Raw genomic sequence first — 15186 nt, forward strand, 5'->3', positions numbered from 1 at the left:
TCTGCTAGTGCAATTTGTAACTGAACCTAGATTTACATTGTTTTTCAAAGTTCCCTGTAAGTCAAGTCGACCATTTCTCTCTGCAGTGTATTACAGTAAAACGTAGAGTCAGAATATTCAGCCCTTTACTAAATAAGAACAAATATTCCACAAACAAAACTCACTTCTTTAATGTGTTTTAATGTGTGTTGATGCCATGTTGGTTCAGATGCATTTCATCACATTCACAGATAGAACTACAACAAAAATTCTTTACTAAACTTCACAATATTTCTATTTCCCATGAAAACGCTCCTCCATTATTTTTGTTTTTCCTTGTCTGTCTTTTCAAAGTTCACGCTTTCTGATTAAGGTGCGACAACCAATTTGTGCAAAAACAAAAGAAAAAATAACTGAAAACCGATCTGTAAAACCTGCACTTTTAAGAACAACATCATGAAAATACTCTGATATCACATCTTCATTTCAGGCCTCTGGGCTGTGACAGTAATCTACCTTCAAAATAAAAGCGTTTCATCCAGCTGAAATTGGGTCAGACATGTCTTCCTGTTCTGATGAACAGTTTGCAGTTGGCCGTGTGACGACAGTGAAGCCCCGGACAGCGTGGCGACGCCTGAGCCGCAGCTTGAAGTTTTTGTTTCATGTCCGACAGCAGAGCAGCTTGTGAAACACGTTCCTGAACTCGGCGTTGAAGGCGGTGTAGATGATCGGGTTGACAGCACTGTTGACATAGCCAAGCCACGTTACGACGGAGATGAGGGTGGGGCCAATGTCACATGACTGACACAACACCTTGGTGACATGGATGACGAAGAAAGGTGTCCAACAGGCCAGAAATACACCTGTGACACAGAGACAGATGTTTACTTTGACCAGTTCACAGAAGATTCATCTGTGGTGTTAAAATTACTGAACAGCAACTTACTGCAAGCAGGGGAAGGACTTTTTTCTTACATCACTTGGAAACCCTGTTCTCTGGCCTGCCACTTCTTGGTTGAGGTTGAGGTTTTGGTTGTGAATTCTGGTTGTGGTACTCACCTACGACGATGGGGAGGACCTTCATGGCTTTGCGCTCTCTCCCGCTGACCCTGCTACTCTTGCTGTTTCTTCGACCTCTCTTCGCAGCAGCCCTGTTCTTCACAAGGCCGTTCTCTCTACCGACTACCTCCCTCCTCTCTGTGGCCTCTCCATCCGACACGCTGTCCACCTGGGTCAACGTTGGGTCACTCTCCACCCCCAGTCCATCCTGCTGCTCCTCTGATACTGGGGTCACCGATGGCGTCATCACAGAAACAGCGGAGGGGGAGGTGGGGCTGAGGCTGCCTGGCGTGGTGTATACCACCTTCTGTCGACTCCCAGTTGTTGTGGCTTTAGCTCGTCGTAGAGCTGAGCTGAGATGTAAAGAGAGAGTGGGGCGACTGGCTTGACCCACCTGAGAACGACTCCGACCACTCCACCTCCTCAGGCCTCGAAACATCCAATAATACAAGAAGAGCATGACTGGACAAGGCACAAAAAAGGAGCAGACCGATGAGTACACCACAAATCTGTCATCCTCCAGCTTGCACACACTCGGGTCACGACCTGGCACCTGGTTCAGACCGAAGATGACCGGACTGGCCACACCTAAAGACAGGACCCAGGTAGCAGTGATGAGAGCCAGCTGACGGACACTGAACTGGTTCCTGTTGTACTTCAGAGGGACCACCACAGCTATGTATCTGAAAGAAGACACAGATACACAAGAAACCTGGGTGAGAACTTGAACTGTTGAAGGATCAGGTTTTATCATTGAAGTCTGGTGAGGAGGCTGTATGGTGCGGCTAACTGGCGATGACTCAAATGAACTCTTCCTATACCTCTCTGGAAAAAGGCGTCCTAGACTGTCCTTGATTGATATTTTTGTTGCGTAACAGTAACACTTTAACAGCCTGGTTTACCTCGAATGGCAGTGGTGCCACAGGCAGGCAAAAGACACCGGTCATTTTGGGAGGGGCTAGAGTCAAATACTGTGTACATATACCACTATGGTACTGATCTGACCTGTAATGCAGGTTATTTCTACTGTGTATGACAAGTGAATGTCATGCGGTGGAGATCTGGCTTTGTATGTTTAAAACAGTTAAATTGGGCCTGCTTTGTGCGTTTTGGGGCATCTGTTATGTCTAGATGTCTGTTTTCAGAGAAAAAACAGAGACTAGAAACAGCCTCTATGGATGTTTACTGAAACCCGCTAAGTTTTGAAGTTGGGTTTTACAGGTTTTTGTCACCTGTGGTCACTGCTGTTTCACTACATTTCTTAAACAGGCTGGAAACGTGTCGTCTTTTAGCCATTAAAAGCTGCCGTTTATAAAAATCTGGATATAATCATCTATTATCTCACTAACAAAGTGTTTTATCACCGCTCAGTAAATACAGACATTTTCTCTTCCTCACGACGAACAGTGACCTGTGGACATTTAACCTCTGAACTATGTTGCTAAGAGAAGGTTAAAAACACATTTAATGATACTGTTGAATAATAGTTATAATTAAATCTTCAGTTGCTTCTGATGCAAGACATAGGGTCATCACAATTATGATCCTGTGCACAGAAATATTTTGACACATTCACAGTGCAATGTAGTCGCACCGTCTCCTCCCAGCAGCAGGTTAGGATTAGGGTCTGAACCCAGGTGGACCCGGGCCTTTCTGTGTGGAGTCTGCATGTTGTCCCTGTGTCTGTGTCTGTCGGTTGGTTGGTGACTCTAAATTGCTTGTGGGTGTAAATGTGAGTGTGTGTCTGTAGGCAGGCAAATTTTTGTATAGCACCATTCATACACTACGCAATTCAAAGTGCTTTACAAGGCATATAATTACATTAAAAGTATTGAAAAGAGCATCTAAAAACAAAGACATTTAACATAAAATAAATTTAAATCAAATAAAGTAAATTAAAATAAGACATAAAAGCACATTAAGAAAACAAAGATAAACAATTTGTGATTGGCTGCTGATCTGTCCAAGGGGGACCCACCTCTCACCCACTGCATGCTGGGATTGGCTGCATTCCCCCACCCTGGACAGCAAGAATAAGCTGTAGATGATCGATGGATGACACATTTAGGTCATTTTGAAATCTTGATGGGGTTTGCTGTATTTTGTAAAGTTACTGCAGTGTGAGACTCGTTGCTCACACGGTGTGAATGACACATGATGAGGCTGTCTGAGGTTGCATTCACTGTTCTTGTTGCATGTGAATTCACTGGCAGTGACAAAAAGGTGATTCAATAGCTTTGACCTTAACAGCAATACAGGGACAGATATGTCAGACAGGTGGACTCACCTGTCCACACTAATGGCACACAGGTTGAGGATGGAGGCAGTGCACAGCATCACGTCCATCGTCATCAGAGCATCACAGATGTAGGTGCTCAATGTCCAGACACCTCCTAGAAACTAAATGATATAGAAACATACACACAAAAGGAGCTGTTCTCACCATCCAGATGTATTCTCAGTATGAAGATGTAGATTTGTCTTCTTTATCTCAAGCACGGCCTTCACCTACTTTGGAGCAGAATGGCCAAAACGTCCTTCCTGCCTAAAGATTCTTGTTGCTGCCTAAAGACTTTTGTTGCTGCTAAAGATTCTTGTTGCTGCCTAAAGACTTTTGTTGCTGCTAAAGATTCTTGTTGCTGCCTAAAGACTTTTGATGGGTCCTCTGTCTACAACAAGCATCAGCAACAAACTGACACTGATCCTCACAGACACTAACCTCAAAGACCTGTATAGCAGGAGTACAAGGACATGGTAAAAATGGTCCTCATAAACCCCTTGCCCCCACTAACCTCTGAGTAAACGTACAGTGGCAGCACCAGCACAGCCAGCAGCAGGTCGGCCACCGCCAGGCTGATGATGAAGTAGTTGGTGGCAGTTTTCAGGGAGCGCTCAGTGAGCACGCTCAGACACACCAGGACATTCCCCAGGATGATGATCAGGATGAGGGGGACACCAAGGACAAGGGCCAGGTAGTTGTAGTCTTTCAGGTGTGTGTCACCTGAAGTGTTGCCAGGTGTCACATTGTCCATGATGGAGGCTGTGAACACAGCTGATGGTCTACACTCAACATCTGGACCAGAGCACAGTGACTGTCAGTGTTTACTGTATTTGCTATATGCAGTGTTTACATTGTGTACTGCTCTCACCTTGCTTAAGAGTCCTGTTGCTGGCTCAGTTTTCTCTGCCAGTCTAAGTTGTTTGAATGCAGACTGAGTTTATGTTCATCAGGTTTTTGTGTCCTCTTGTCATAATCATATCTGCTGGTTGTTGTTTTCTTCTATGTGGCTGTAAATAATAAACAGGAAAGCGTCACATACAATGTCCTCCTGCCACAGATTCTTGCTGCAGCATCACGTATGGATTAGTGGGTTCCTAAGGCCCTGTTTGGATCCAGTTTTATAGGTTTTCTTGATACATCAGTCAAAACTAAAGTCAGTGAGACAGCAGTCTGTGTGTACCAAAACTCACTTTCTACTTTCACACAAAAACATCTAGTAACCAGTCATCAGCTCTGGTCTTGTTTGTTCACCGCCTGCAAACACTAAATAGTTGCAGCACATTTTGCAAACATGTGGTTGTTAACACTTTTAGACAGAATCCTGGGACCGTCCATGCATCTCTGCAGGGACCATTTGGACAACATTTAAAGTAATAACTCCAGGCACAGTTGGTTGTGTTTTCAGCTGGAAGATCCCCACGATCCCTGAGTTTAGTCCCGTTACCAGCTGCTGGTAATAGGGGACCTGGTTTGGAAACATGGATGGAAACATGGACCAAGGAAGACAAAGGAGTTTGTCACTGTGTGGAGGTTTTTGGCCACGTTCACAGGGCCACGTGTCTCTGCTGGATGCAGGGATGCAGATTGTGGAACCATTAGTCTTGAAGGCTGCCAGGGCTGGATTAGACGTCCAAGGAGACACTTTCCAGATGTTTGGCTAGAAAAGACAGATGTGACGCTGGTGGAAGCTTGAGGCCAAATGCAGGAGACAGAGAGAGAAAGGTGCTATTCTAGGATGAAACACTGACACATGAAACAGATAACAGCTGATAACTTCTGTGCTGCTCCCTGTTGTTAACATTTCAGGTCTGTGTGATGGGAAGCAGCTCACTGTGGGACATGCATGAAGGGCTGTGGTGTCTGAGTGAGTGTGGAGGGGACAGTAACTGTTGGCCCAGATGTATGTTAGGATTGTGGAGTGTATGAAATGTTCGGTGACCAGTTGTTTCACTGAGCCGTTTAAAAATAAAATAATGTAGTCATGAAGTGTTTTAAATGGTTTGGGCCCCACTGGTTTCTGCTTACTGTCCCTTTATTCACCTGGTAAACTGTAATGTGGGAAAATCTGTCTCAGCTGTCAGAGTTTCTGATGGTAAATGAGTGAATCTCACTGATTGTACACACACACACACGGCTTATATACATCGGTGCTCGTCATTTTGTTAAAGTTTCTGGATGATTGTAAAGTTGTGATGTGTTTCTGCTCTCTTATTTTCGTGGTTATATAAGGAAGTGGAGCAAGTTGTATTGCATGTCAGGGATATTTGGTGAAATATCTGCTCTGAGCAAATCAGATAAGAGCTGCTTCACCGTTGCCATGACGCCCAGAGAGGATGATACACAGAAATGTGACTACTTCAAATTACAAGCACCATCTGCTTTTAAACACAGAGCCTAAATGAAGTGTTTCACAGTAACTGTGACTTCCTGAGACAGAGGTCCAGCTCACAAAGGATTTTAATTAACAAGATCAGATAACAAAATCAGATCTAAAGGTATTTTTATAAAAACCGTGAAACTGCTCTGACCCTCGGTTATTGTGGGCTCATTAAACTGAGCGAATTCAACAAGTTGAACATGACCATTGTCAAACCAACAGGGACCAAATCCTCAGACATGATCAAACCGGGCAGGTAAAAAGTTATTAAACCAGGACTTCACGTGTGTCCGTGGTTTCAGCTTTAACTCATAGTCTGTCACACTATGCTGAAGGTTTCACAAACAAATCAATACTGATCAATATCTGCTGAGCCAAGGACATGGTCTCAGTCTGATGCTGTAGACAGGAAGCTGGCGGCAGGCTGGACTTTTATTATCTGCAGAGACACATGATAATTAAAGGTATTCTCATTTCTCATTGAGTTGATGATGTGGCATTCAGAAAGTGCTGTAGCTGTCGCATGGTAAGCCACCTGTTGGACAGGTGTGTTGACATTTTAACATGCTGATTAAGTGGTTGGATGATTGCACAGGTGTTGGTGGTGATGGGGAGAATAGAGCCTCTGACAGACAGTTTGAGATGGGGATGATTCATCCACGTTAATTCTGTATCTGGTGTCTGAAACTGGTTAAATGAACAGGGCTGTTATGAACCAGGTCCAGACTGTGGAATGGCTTCACTCACGTTATCTCTAAAATAACAGACCTCATGTTTTCAGGACACTCAGAGAAAAGAGGACAACATGTGAAATCTCCCTGAGTTCAGATGATTCACATCCTCGACTTGGGTCGAGGCATCAAACCTATAAAGGTCCAGCTGTTTGAAAAAAGAACATATCTTTCAGATTGTTCTATTTTGGTTTCCAATGTCAAGTTTTCACAATGATGATACAGAATATAATAAATTACCTGCTATTAATGGTGATCATCCATCACTATTGATCAGGTTTGAACCAGCATGTGATGCTTTTAGTCGTATTTGGTGGGTGGCGCTTTGGCCCCTCCAGCTAATGAAGGAATGAATTAATGTTCAGTAGTAGCTGGACAGATTTTAACATGAGGTCATCAGGTCATGATGTCATAAGGTCACATGATAGAGAGCAGATGTAGTTCAGAGACTCAGCCCGCAGAATATGAAATTTTGCTGAACAGACTATAATCCATGATTCGCTAATTAATGATAATAGATAACCACATCTGTCACATCTGGCGGTCCATAATCCATGTGATACAAATGTCACAAAGTATGCAGGAGCAGCTGTGCAGGCTCCAGTGTTTCTCATATTTTCAATATAAAAGCTTTTCAAGCACGCACCATCACATGGTGGTTAATGACTGAAGGCACATTGATTACAGTAAATAAAGGAACATTTTACCCTGCACCTCTGACTTTTCTCTCAGATGAGTCAGATTCATCCATAAAATTCAGCTGATGGTATTGATTGGACTGTGCAGATAATGGTAGGAATACTTAACATTAATTATTTGCTTAGTTACATGTATATAAAACACCATAACATGCAATGTGAAAAACTCATTTTAAATGTTGAGGAGTGACTTCATGTTCATGGAAATGAAGTGGTGGTACAATTAAAACTCATCAGTGTGATGTCTCTCTCCCTTTAAATACAATAAAACAAAGATTTTGAAATTAACCAAAATGTATAGTTTTAGGCAGAAAATTTGAATTGGCTGCAGAAACCAGCATAAACTGAACCACAGAGTCCTGGATTTAAATGCACGTTAGGATTTGCTGACAAAACACATAACTGTATTTACATATTTTCTTCCTTTCTGGTTTGGTCATATGTTAATTATGAATTTGTTCTCTTTTGTATCCAAATACACATTTAGCTTGTGCTCTTGCAGTAAAATAAAAAAGTCATTTATTTTAAATTTACTGAAGATTAAGATTTGATTTAAAAAAAGGTATAATTTATCATTTCCAATTCCAGTGACATAATTTAGGTTCATTGTGGATTAGTGATGTAATCACAGATTGTGTGACTAAAAACCAGATGCAGAAAACTCAAATTTACAAAGTCAAAGAGTCAAACTTACAGTTTAGAAAAGTCTCTGATGGTTCAGGGTTCTCCTCCTGTTTCTCCTCCTTTAATCAGCCCAGTTTTATTTAATCAGAATTTCTCATTTATCTCCGTCCAGCCTTCACGATGATCTTTTTCTCAGTTCCGTTTCTTTTCTCCTCTCGTTTGTTTCTCCTGTTTGTTTTTCCTCCCGTTTGATTCTCCTCCTGTTTGATTCTCCTCCTGCTTGATTCTCCTCCTGCTTGATTCTCCTCCTGCTTGATTCTCCTCCTGTTTGATTCTCCTCCTGTTTGATTCTCCTCCTGTTTGATTCTCCTCCTGTCTGTTTCTCCTCCTCGTTTGTTTCTCCTCCTGTCTGTTTCTCCTCCTCGTTTGTTTCTCCTCCCGTTTGTTTCTCCTCTCGTTTGTTTCTCCTCACATCTGTTTCTCCTCCTGTTTGTTTCTCCTCTTGCCTGTTTCTCCTCCTGTCTGTTTCTCCTCCTGTTTGTTTCTCAGGACTGAGCTGAAATGTTTTTTTTCTTCTTCACTATAAAAAGATTCAATAACCCCCCCCCCCCCTTACCTCGCTCTATCCCCCTACCTCTCTCTCTCTCTAATTCAAATTCAAGGAGCTTTATTGACATGAAATTTTCAACAAGACAATGTTGTCAAAGCATTAAAATACAATATAGCTGACAGTAATTGATTGTATTGATCATATCATATATTGCCATTTACCTAGCCAGCCAGATCAAATCCTTCCTTAGCAAAAGAATGTGGATCTGGAACCCACTTGTCGTGACTGGACTCAGTCTCCTTGGGAGGTTTTTCTTCTTCTCCTCCTGTTTCTACCTGCAGATGTTCTGCAGCTCTGTCCTGACAGATGTGTGTGACCGTTGTGCACTTCACTGATAAATTATCTTAAACTCTAAAAACAAGACCAATCCCTGATCCTGTGTGGTTAAGCAAAATGTCTGATGGTTAAATCTCTGCCACACATCATCATATCATTAGCTGACGAACATAAAACGGTGCAGTCCAACTCCGTAATCTGCACAGATGGCAACATAACCTACAGGGTCTTTTTAACAGAAATCTTGTTCTATATGTCTGGACAAGCTCATTCCTTAGCTGAAAATGGAAAAGCACAAGAAGAAATTATCTATACAGAAGCTCTGGTTTCACTGGTGTTATTTGGTGGCCTTGCCGCTGCCCTTATACCCCTGCCAAGAAGATGCATTGCCCTTCACTGATCCCAGAAAAGCCTCCAGTTACACTGCAGAGAAATATGTAAGAGTCATGGTCAAACTGACAGCATTGACTCCTGGGAAACACAAATACATCCATTAAAAGCAATCTGACCTTTTCCTGCTGCCTGATGGATCCACGGCATCACATGAGCTTAATTCCACCTTAAAAGGACAGCCAGGATAAATGTTGACGGCGCCTGTGTAGACCGAGCTGGGGGGCGGATCAGGGTGTTTATGTGGTGGTCAAATGTCACCTGGACACCTGGAGGAGACCTGCTGATCTGAAGGTGTATCTGTGTATCTGCCTGGAGACAGAAATCTGACCTCAGACCAGTTCTGCTGTGTCTCTGTCAGTTGCTGGTAAATGTCGTTTTAAGGAAACTTGAAATGGGTTGTCTCTGGTCTTGTTTTGTCAGGTTAACTTCACCTTTATCATTCTTCTTCTTCATGCTGCTGCATACAGGAAGTGAGCAGGTGTAACAGGATGTGGCTCTGACTGACATGATGGTAGTTTCTGCCTTTCACATGTCGACTGGCGGGAGCAGGAAACAGTTTACTGGCTCGTGTTTGCTTGTCAGCACAGAAAATAAAGGAGGACATTAATGCAAGTTTACGTGAAAAAGTTGTGCCAGTCACAGAACAAAGTACAGAACCCAACTTCTTCCCACCTCAGCGTCATAATTGTTTCACTCGTTGAAAACCACGTTATTATATTATTCAAAGTGTTAAGATGTGAAATGTGTTTACATGTGATATTGTCTTACATGTGAAATTTCTGAAATAGGTGAAATTCATACATGCAGTTTTCATAAGAGGATGGTGCAGTGATAAACAAGCTGAGCTGAAAGTTGCAGTGGCGTGACCTGTGTGCTGTTGAGCACGTCATTGTTTAGACCTTCGTCCTGCACTGAATCTGAAAGCACCACATGTTAATGAGCTCTGTGTTATTAGCATTTGTGAAAGGAAGCAGCAGAAATGTTCTTTTATCCTCATTCATGATTCTGCTGCAGCTTGATGTATGTTTCATACATTATTCATCACATAGGGACAATTTAAATCACATTACCACGGCTTATAATAATCTGCAGCAGATATGTAAACCTCATGTAAATGTAAATCCCATTTAAGCACTGCTAAAATCCTGAAGCATTAATTTAAATAATAGAATCTATAATTATACTGAACACATGAAAACATGGTAATGAGACACACATAGAGCCACTCACACATTTAATTTGTTTTCTAATGGAGCACAGACTCAAACATCACCAGTGGATCTACATAAAAGCTGTTAAGTACATCTCAACTCTCTCCAGTCGCACCAAACCTCAAAGACCGCACACTAATTTGACATAATCAGAAGTACTTGTGGTAAATTTTGCAATATTTCAACAAGAAGCCAGGGAAAACTACATCTTTCTGAGGGAAGTGAAATATTTCTGGTGCACTCACTGAACAAGCTGAAGTGTTTGTGTGTGAAGGTGGAGGCTGAAGCTGAAAAACACGAAGATCTGCAGAAGCCTGAGATTTGGTGAAAGTGGCTGAATGAGCCTGAAGTGTCAGTCAGTTGAGTTTGTTCACTGTAGTTTGTATCAGATGCTCGATGCAACTGTAAATATACTGTACATCTGTACATCTATAGGGGCCACGTGAGGCAGAGGCATCTGCTGTAGGATGACTCCTGCTCTTAACTTTTACATGAAGGTAGAATTACTTTTATAAAAGGAAACTTTCTGAATACTTCCTCATAACTGGATTAGAGCAGGTTCAGGACAATGTTCTAGTTTCTGATCATTAAATTGATCAGAGATTAGTTTTACTTCAAATCAAACATTAGTTTGAGCTCACAGTAAAGCGTCTTCGCTGTGGTGTGATAGTGTGTAATTAGAGCTCAGTTTGTGGCATTTAGTTTCTATATTTATCTGATGGAAACTGGTTTCTCCCATAGCAACAGGACGAATGTGAACTGGAGCATGACGATCAGAGATGAACACATTCAACACTGATCGCGTTATTTAGATTTTACACACTCATGTCCAATGATGAACTGAGAATAACCCTGAAGCATTTACATTTGTTTTCATGATTTGGACTAAAGCAAAGTTAACCCCCTGACTCATCTTAAGTTAAAAACACATCAACAAATGTAATTTCTTCTATGAATACCACATTCACGTTTAGATTAGTCAGAATAGTTACATCTTGTACCTCTTGCAGTACTCGATTGCATGTCTGTACTCACGTGCCTCACCTGTCTGATTTTTAATACTAAGCCATTTTTAGATGGATTGGCTTTTGTCTTGAGTACTCTAGTGGAACGTAAATTTGTTCTGGAGGATGACTGGTGGATGAAACTGTAGGGAAAGTCAAACGATCATTTGTGATCATGAAAGATCTATCTGCCTATGACCTTTCCTGTGAAAACAGGCTGAAGAATAAAAGTTTGTGTTTGGTGTTGGAGCGAGTGGATTGCTGTCTGTGGGAGGTTTTTATTTATGCGTTTGTTCGTAGGAGGAGGTGTGAGGACGTTAATGTGTGATTCAGGAACTGCTGCCATCAGGAGACAAAGAACAGATAGTTTTGTTATAAAATATACGAGTAAATCATCTCCCTCTCCAGCTTTTCCTTCAGTTTATTTATAGTCTGTAGTTTTTCTTTGACGTTCACTGATCCAGTCACTTCTTCTCTGTACTAAACTGAGTTAATGACTGATTCATGGGGACATATTTGTTTTTGATGTGACCTGTAAACTCAGTTGCACCTTGTAATTCAATTTCTCCTCATTTTGTTTAACTGCCTTGAAAATGATGTTGCTCTTTACTCCCTGCTTTTTCTCTTCTGTTTTCTTAGTGGCAGAGATGAATCTCTGCTTTTGTTTTTAGATTAAATCTGAAGGGAGGTAGAAAAACATCAGACTGGTCCTGAATGATGAGACATTTAGGCCTAAATCACATCCTCTATTTTTTATGTGTCATTATTATAATTGTTATAATTATTCCTGTTTTTCCCTTTGTGAACAAATAAAGTTTATCTTATCTTATTTTGCTGCTGCAGCACATTAAAGTATGAAAATGAAATTCTGAAATTTAATTTTTGGTTGAAAAACTCCAAACTCCCATTGTAGGGTTAGGGTCAGACTATTCTCGCCACACTGAAATAGGGAGAAATTCAAGCATGTTCCTGTTTTGTTAAAGATTCACAGCTCATGAGGATGAGCCGATAGGAATGTAGAGGTTATAATTGTGCTTTATCACTTTACTTTCACAATGCACAGTCTGAACCATAGCATCACCCTCATACTGTTTATAGTCTGCGATCCTCTGATCCACATTGGTCAAACTAACCAGCAACAATAAATAGTCCTTCTTCATCATCATCATCCTCTGTCAGCTCCTTCAGAGATAACCATGAGTCCGTCTTCTGATTGTTTCCACTCTGAGACAGTGGCTCAGCCTGTCAGACAACGTTTAGGGAAATTTAAATCCGCATTTTTGAACATAAGGTCACAGACAACTTCCCCCAATCACACACTGAATTAACATGAACGTACTTCTCATCTATGTCTAAAGTATTTGCACTGTGTTGAAATCAGTAGTTGTTGTTTTTTGCAGATATAAGTGGACAGAGACCTGTAGACGTTTGACCAGAAGATATTGTTTATGTGGATTCATAAAGATTCACAGTGTTTACTGTGTTGTGTTTACAAATAAACAGCGTCTCTTGGTTTTGTAGTTTTTCTATTCCATGTCTGTTGCTCTGCTCCCACCTGCTGGACAAACTCAGACTGTAACAGTTGCTGCAGTCAACAGAGATCAATACATCAATCAGTGCAATAACATAAGCAGAGATGTGCAGACCGTATACACTGAACATAGTACATTGTACTTTGTGTAATTCTGCCCTTTAAGGTGAGTCTTTATATAATTTTTTTTTAGGTTTGAGAGGTTAAACAATTTCAGCAGAAAACATCAAAATTCATTGATTCATCCTGTAGCTGTTTCTGAAGTGAAGCTTATTTCCTGTTTTCATTTATTAAATATTAACAGAAGCTGTTGATCTAAAAAGTGTGTTTTCACCTGCCGTTAGCAGAGCATGTGACAAAACTTAAACTCAGGAGGATGGTAAAGATAAATCTGATCAGTTATTACATTGGTCAAAAAAGCCTAAGAATCAGTTGTTCATCTGAGAAGATAAATGATGATAAATGAAGAGATCTGGTGTTCAGAAATTTTTCTGCTGCTGCTATGATGTTGATTTTTAAATTTTATTTCTGTCTCCTGTCATTTCTTTCCATTGCCGAATGGGTCAGTGGTGGCTTTGCCGGCCGCCTCGTCCCCGGTGTGCAGGGAGGCACCAAGGTTCGCTGTGGCACAGGTGGGAAGGATGCAGCGTGAATGGACCATTCTATTGGCACGAAGAGAGACAGGTAAATACAAAGAACACAGGTAAGAAGTTAAAATACATATAAATATTTAAACATGACTAACAGTTATTTCCGCTGTGAAAATAAAATAATGATGTTAAAAACATTTGTCTCACAGAGTAAAAGATGTGAGTGAACTTCTGTCAAATTATTTCACAGAGGTCAAAGGTCAGAATTTAAAGTCCATATTTACATTATGCACTCCTGGAACACCTGTTTTCACAGTTTTACACCTGTACACATATTTACCTGTAAATAGTGCAGTGTACAAGTAAGCATCTATTGAATGTTTTTAGGAAGAGGAAAATCTTCCCATTTGCACAGTACAAAAAACTGAGACCAGTTCAGAAACGTTATTAAAAAATAAACCCCAGAAGTTAATTTACTCACTTAGGAAAATAAAAAAGTGTGTTGTTCATCCTGCTGTTTAACATGGCACCGCTGATGTAAAATTAAAAAACAAAATCAAACATTTCTTTTTTAAAACAACACATTCCTCTTTCCTAAAACTGCAGAACGGTTTGTTCAGGACAGTGTTCTTTGGTAAAGTACATGATTTTCATAATGAAGTTCATTATTTAACTAAAATTCAGATTATTCTGTTATTCTGTGTCTGAATATGTTTTGGGCCAACCTTATGTCCATTGTGGTGTTGAGGTTGTGATCCATCTCAAATCTGCAGATGAGACACAAAACAGAACATTTTTTTACAAGGTGACTTTTTGTCTGAGACAGAAACAAAACATTAACTTTTATCTGAGAACAACTGAAATGTCAGCCTGAACTTTGCTTGTTGTCTATGTTTAGAATTTTGTCATATTTAACGCTCTCATCCCAATTCTGGTCCATGTACAAACTTTGACATAATTATGACTTATACATATAAAATTACTGCATTTTTCATTATTTTATTATAATATTATTACTAGTATGCGTATAAATGTAACACGGCAATTATGTAAAGTTTTATATAAAATGATCTAAAATGTTTTTTTCTTTATTATATATTTTATATATGTATATGTGTGTATATATATATATATGTATGTATATATGTATATATGTGTATATATATGTATGTATATATGTGTATATATATGTATGTATATATGTATATATGTATATATATGTATATATGTATGTATATATGTGTATATATATGTATGTATATATATGTTTATTATATATTATTATTACTATTTTCCCCTTAGAGATTAAAAACATTTATCTCAGGAAATGTTTTACTTTATAATTCTGGGAAAATAAGATTTGTGTAATTTTTAATATTATTTGTTTTATAATAAGATAAGAAATTCAAAATGATAACACCTTTTCTGAAATTGAGAGATAACTATTTTGCAAATTATTACAAGTGTAGTAATTGTGATAAAGCAAAGTGTGTAGTTTGATTTAATCATTTTGTCAAGTTAAGTTTCCTTCAGACTCACCTGGTGGCATTTTCCTTTCTGTTCTCCAGCGGGTGAGGAGTCACCATGTCCTGATCATCATGTCTACAGACAGGAACACAAAAATCTGTCAGATCTGTTCAAATGTAATTCATTCTTTTTATCTTTTCCATCTTCAGATCAGATGCGAGCACTGGAGTTAAGATCTCACCTGGGGTGGTTGGGTGTAGGAAGAAGAGGCTCAGCACACACAGAAACCATCATCATCATCATCAGAGAGAGACACCGAGCAGACTTCATCATCGAGCCCTAACAGAGTGTGTTA

The 15186-nt window shown here is 40.2% G+C and overlaps 1 protein-coding gene across 1 annotated transcript; it reads right to left on the reverse strand.

The window, feature by feature from the left end:
* Positions 1–633: 633 nt before the first annotated feature.
* drd4-rs (dopamine receptor D4 related sequence) lies at positions 634–8021 on the reverse strand. The gene is made up of 6 exons (XM_026326909.1): positions 7820–8021; positions 4188–4326; positions 3831–4111; positions 3326–3438; positions 1039–1721; positions 634–842 (listed from the first exon to the last, which is right to left on the reverse strand). Exons 3-6 carry the CDS (start codon positions 4068–4070, stop codon positions 640–642), a joined length of 1239 nt encoding a protein of 412 aa, XP_026182694.1. The 5' UTR covers positions 4071–4111; positions 4188–4326; positions 7820–8021; the 3' UTR covers positions 634–639.
* Between the last annotated feature and the right edge of the window lie 7165 nt (positions 8022–15186).

The sequence above is a fragment of the Mastacembelus armatus genome, chromosome 23, assembly GCF_900324485.2.
Source record: "Mastacembelus armatus chromosome 23, fMasArm1.2, whole genome shotgun sequence".
Taxonomy (NCBI): domain Eukaryota; kingdom Metazoa; phylum Chordata; class Actinopteri; order Synbranchiformes; family Mastacembelidae; genus Mastacembelus; species Mastacembelus armatus.